The sequence below is a fragment of the Acyrthosiphon pisum genome, chromosome A2 (genome assembly GCF_005508785.2).
Source record: "Acyrthosiphon pisum isolate AL4f chromosome A2, pea_aphid_22Mar2018_4r6ur, whole genome shotgun sequence".
Classification (NCBI taxonomy): domain Eukaryota; kingdom Metazoa; phylum Arthropoda; class Insecta; order Hemiptera; family Aphididae; genus Acyrthosiphon; species Acyrthosiphon pisum.
This window is the reverse complement of record NC_042495.1, coordinates 7,337,606-7,342,917: the sequence shown is the minus strand read 5'-3', so window position 1 is coordinate 7,342,917 and position 5,312 is coordinate 7,337,606. Positions and strand designations below refer to the sequence as shown.

General features: G+C 34.3%; 1 protein-coding gene across 2 annotated transcripts in view; it reads left to right on the top strand.

Annotated features, from left to right (window-relative positions):
* The first annotated feature begins 349 nt into the window (after window positions 1-349).
* LOC100163852 (protein gooseberry) overlaps window positions 350-5,312 on the top strand; it is a 17,455-nt gene continuing 12,492 nt past the window's right edge. Inside the window, exons 1-3 of one of the 2 annotated variants that reach the window (XM_008185746.3) lie at window positions 350-655; window positions 964-1,277; window positions 2,978-3,086. In XM_008185746.3, coding sequence (XP_008183968.1) covers window positions 601-655; window positions 964-1,277; window positions 2,978-3,086 — 478 coding nt within the window. In that variant the 5' untranslated portion in view covers window positions 350-600. Of the gene's footprint in view, window positions 656-963; window positions 1,278-2,974; window positions 3,087-5,312 lie in introns of both variants that reach the window. The other variant, XM_001942939.5, reaches the window with a different exon arrangement.

Below are 5,312 nucleotides of genomic sequence, written 5' to 3'. Positions count from 1 at the left end.
GAATTTCTTGAGTAATATTTAATATAATGTATATTATATAATAGACCCGGCTATTTATATTTTTTTATTTTATATATTTAGCAGCAAAGACAAAACAATCGCGTGTTTGCATATTAAATGAATAATAATAGTAATAACAATAATAATAATAATAATAATATTATAATGACGCGTAGTTTGCACTCGGCCTCAAGTCGAGGGAACGGCGCGCGCGGTACACGCCCATGAGCGACGCAGTCGACCAATGAGAGCGCGCCTTGCCGACCGGTTTCCGCGTCGTTCGTACGGCGGGCGGGGTCGGTGCACGGCGCCGCCGACGCACCGGCCGACGGAGCAGTGTTCGATTCACGGGCGGCAGTGTACGTTTTGCGGTCATCGCGCGAGTTCCATTCGTGACGCGCAGTGGTGAATGTTATCGACTCACACACAGACACATATGTAAACATATATTTTATTCGGTTTAATTTTTCGTTCGGTCATTAATCATCGTTATCGTTTTTCGTTCATTCATACTATATCGTATTATCGTTTTTCGTTCATTCATTTATTGATTCATTCATTCGGTTTGCAACGCCAAGACGATAATTGGAAAATCTCAAGATGTCCGTGTCCACGTTGAATATGACACCCTACTTCACCGGATACCCGTTTCAAGGTAAAGGAAAATTACGATATTTTTAGGCCCATGCACTCGTACCGCCCTCATTTCCGACCCTGTTACATATTATTATAATATATTATAGGTAATAGGTATATTATATTTGCTACAATACACCTAACCCGATTTCACCCTGCACCAGCCCAACCCTCCAAATTTACCTATATATCATGGGGGAATAAAATCTGCCTATAAATATACACTCGTCCGAATTTCTTTACTCTGCATCTATCCATATCATAATATACCTATACTTACCTATTATAAGTCTTCTAAGCAACTTCGTTTTTTGACGTGTGATACAGGCCAGGGCCGCATGAACCAGCTCGGTGGCGTGTTCATCAACGGACGGCCGCTTCCTAACCACATCAGACTGAAGATCGTCGAAATGGCCGCGGCCGGTGTACGCCCGTGTGTCATATCTCGGCAGCTCAGGGTGTCGCACGGCTGCGTGTCGAAAATCCTCAACCGGTACCAAGAGACCGGAAGTATACGGCCCGGCGTAATCGGCGGCAGCAAGCCTAGGGTGGCCACGCCGGACGTGGAGAGACGCATCGAGGAGTACAAGAAGGCCAACCCGGCCATGTTCAGCTGGGAGATCCGCGACAAGCTCGTAAAGGTGCGTTTACATTTATATGACTACATATATAATGTGTATAGGTAAAGGCCTAAAGGTGTGATAGGTTAGTTGTATATGATATATATATATTAAAATGCAATTTAAGTGTGTAACTAATAATATTATCAAATGCTCCAAATATACACACATCTTATACCTACCTATAGTTATATCGTCCACGTTTACGCAAAACATTCAAAAACATGATTTCGAAATTACCTAAGACTATACTTTGATTATTATAAGGCTGTACAAACTTAGAATGTTTCCGGCATTTTTTCACCTAATTGTTTTTAATTTTATAATTGGCGTATTGAATTTGAATTTTTCGCCTGAACGTGGATGATATACCTAATACTTATTATTAAATTATACTTACGTGGGTACCTACCTATTCATATTTTATTTTCCTTATATACCTACATATATATATATATGTATTAAGATAAATCGGAACGTGTATATATACCATAATATACAGACTAGAAACAAACATGGTGATATAGAAACAGTAAAGATTGCTTCCCGATATTTCAATATACCTATACATGGAGGGTGGGTCATTAATTACAGATTTCAATAAAATATAATATTATACATCTTAAGTTTGTTTATGATATATACTATAGGTTTGTTTCCCCATTGTGTACACTGTATAGGTACTAGGTACTATATAGGTATTAGGTACATATATTATACCAGAGTTAATATTTATTTACATGTAATAACTATTTTTTATAATATTGAATTATTAAATAAATATGACATGTTAAATATTGTAATATATTCACTGCCGTTAAAGTCTCTAGACATCAAACGCACTCGTAATTATAATATAAAATCATAATAATGTCAAAGTTCAAGTATTTATCTACCTATACAGTTCGTACACGAATTTGGGATAAATATGAAGTAATTCAATTATTTGAAAATAATAGGTATTAAACCAATATAATTATATTATAATCCAAGCAATAATAATAAATGATATACATTGCGACGGTAGATACCCAAATGTATTACAAATAATGAATAGAAATGAACAGCGCCATTTCAATATTCATACATATTATATTGTATGCCTTATTTATGGTCATTTATTAGCCAAGTTTTATTAATAATAATATATATACATGATACAAGTATACGACATATAAGATGAAATTTAGCAATGATATAGCAGTTTAGAATAAAATATTTTATAATTTATTATATAGACCTGAAAAATATAAATACTAAAAGCAGTGTATGTGACGTAATAGTCTTTATCTGAGTTTTTAGTTAGAATATATTTGACTATTTAAGACTATTCATAATTTAAATATAAAAGGATTAACTTTAGCTAACTTTTACTCAGTATTGTGTATAGTTATATATTATAATATGAATAAATGTATATTACCTATAATATGTAGATACAGTGCGTTTTCAAAAGTAGCATTCTATGATATATAATATAGATAAGATTTTAAAAACGCTTGTAAAAGTAACTATAAATAGTGGAATTATATATAATGATACGACTAAGTATATAATATATTCACGTTTGATATAATTAAATAATTCGTTTTTAATTTTAAATCGTACATTCGTGTGCTATGATGTATTATTGTGAAGCCGATTTTGTATTTATATTATATGAATTATACTAATTTTTAGGCGTACTAAAAATATAAATATTTTTCTTATTATCCCAGCAGGACGGTATTTGTGACAAAAACTCGGCTCCGTCTATCAGTTCCATCAGCCGACTACTGCGTGGCGGCAGAAGGGACGAGCTGAAAAACCATTCAATTGACGGTATTTTGGGTAAGTCTCAAACAATGACCTATATGCTCGTGTACATTATTATATTCTGTTGCGTATACTTGTATATAATCTGTACCTATATATAATATATTACACATCACCACAAACCGCACGCACAAAACACGCGCGCTGAGTAGGTATTACCTACCTGCGGACAAGATGAATGTGTAAATAACGGGTTTTAAAGGGAAGAAGGAAAAAAACTACCTAAACGTCCACCCTCGCCGATTATTGTTACGTCTCAACTCTATTGCCTCCGCCACCGCCGTGAGATGTGCGCGCGTTATATCATAAGTACTCATATGTAATATATATATATATGGGTAGGTATACGCTTTGGCTACTTGATGGCTACCGTAGGGAATACCGTTAGCCGAAAGGATATAAAAACCATTGTCGAGAACGGACTACGAAAAAAAAAAATAAGAAAAGGGGCGAAGAAAGCGGTGAAAGAATAATGTGCATAATACTATAATATATTATTATGAATAGCGAAAGGCGTGTCCGCCGCCTCGCGTGAAGTGCGTGTGAGAATCGCACGGCGGCGACCACCAAGGGTTTGGCTACCACAGGGGTTTTAGTTAACACTTTTCTACAAAAAAAAAAAAATTCACGGTCGTACAATATTTATCACCTATACGCGGGGTGGTCGAACACGGGCGTTTACGACCATAATATATTATAATGCACCGGCCGCGGCTACTACTATAATGCTGCTTTAACATTATTAGGCATATACCTACGTAAGATATACATATTGTACTCTGTCGCCTTCGATGTTCAGGTGCGCCTTATATATACGAACGTACCTATGTCATATATATGTTACGGCTAAAGTCCGAATTAAGCTAATGTGCACATTATCCGGATAATGTACATATTATCCAATTTCGGACTTTAGCCGTGAATAAAAACTATTAGGAAATGGATTAAGTATACATTACCCGGCTAAAGTAACTTTAGCCATCGTGTTATGGCTAATGTAAAATATTATTAATTTCCATACATTTTCCAAATCTTCTTCTGAAGATATATTGTTGATAGTTTCTGGTGGAAGAATAGACGTCGATAATCCAATTTTGATATCACTACCAAACATCGCTTGATATGGCGACCTTTTTATCCCACTGTGAAATGCTCTATTCTTCATTAATTGTACGAACCTCAAACCCTCGGACCAAGATTTTGAATTATTTGTTTGCATCCATGTAGTTAAAATATTTTGAATATCCTGGTTTGCCTTTTCAACACTACCTTGTGATTGGCTGTGTCGGGGCTTGCCGTGAACTATTTTCAAATTATTCCACATACATTTTAAATCATTAATTATTTGATTTACGAATTCTCTTCCATTATCAGATTGCAGTATCATTGGAGCACCAAAAATACAAAATATGTCTATGATATGTTTCGCAACCTTTTCAGCTCGTTTTGTTTTTAATGCTCTTATTTGATCAAACTTTGTAACATGGTCTTGGTAGACCATAATAAAACGATATTCCCCGTCTGCTTGTGACTGCATGTCAATGAGGTCATCTTGAGCCTACTATTCATTTCAGAGAATATCATTGGTTTAGTAACCAGACCTTTTTTTTTTACATTTTTGCTTCATTTGGCAAGGTTCACAATACTTTAAATACATTAATATAATTTCTTGTGTGATATATTTATATTTTTTCTTTGTCTTCTGTGTTCCCCCCCGTGCTCTATATTATAATGGATTTCATGAAGAATATCGTACATACTTTCGTTTTGAACGTAGTAATAGATTGTTGAATCACCACCGTCCATAGGATAAATCAATTTGTCTTCTCCGTCAATAGTTATTACATCATATCTTTTTAAACGTCGGTAATCTGTGCTTGTTTTTTTTTTGTTTGATTTAGCGTTTTTAATTTCTAATATTATTTCAGAATATTTTTTTTGTGATAAATAAATCGAATTTTGTTTTTTTTCCGCAGTTAATTTATTAAAACACACGTAAAAATCGTCTTTTGAACTCATTTTATTCACTGCACGTTACTCCGGACACCAAAATTAAACTGATGTTATAGGTACTCATATAGGAAACATCAAGCGATTACGATAAAATTTAATGATCGCAAGACAAATAGTAGTACCTACCTACTATCTATATAGTTCCATTTTATCTTTGTATGGTTTTCACATCGTAAAAATAGCACCATAAGTAATTTCATATCTTACAATTATATAATGTATAATATA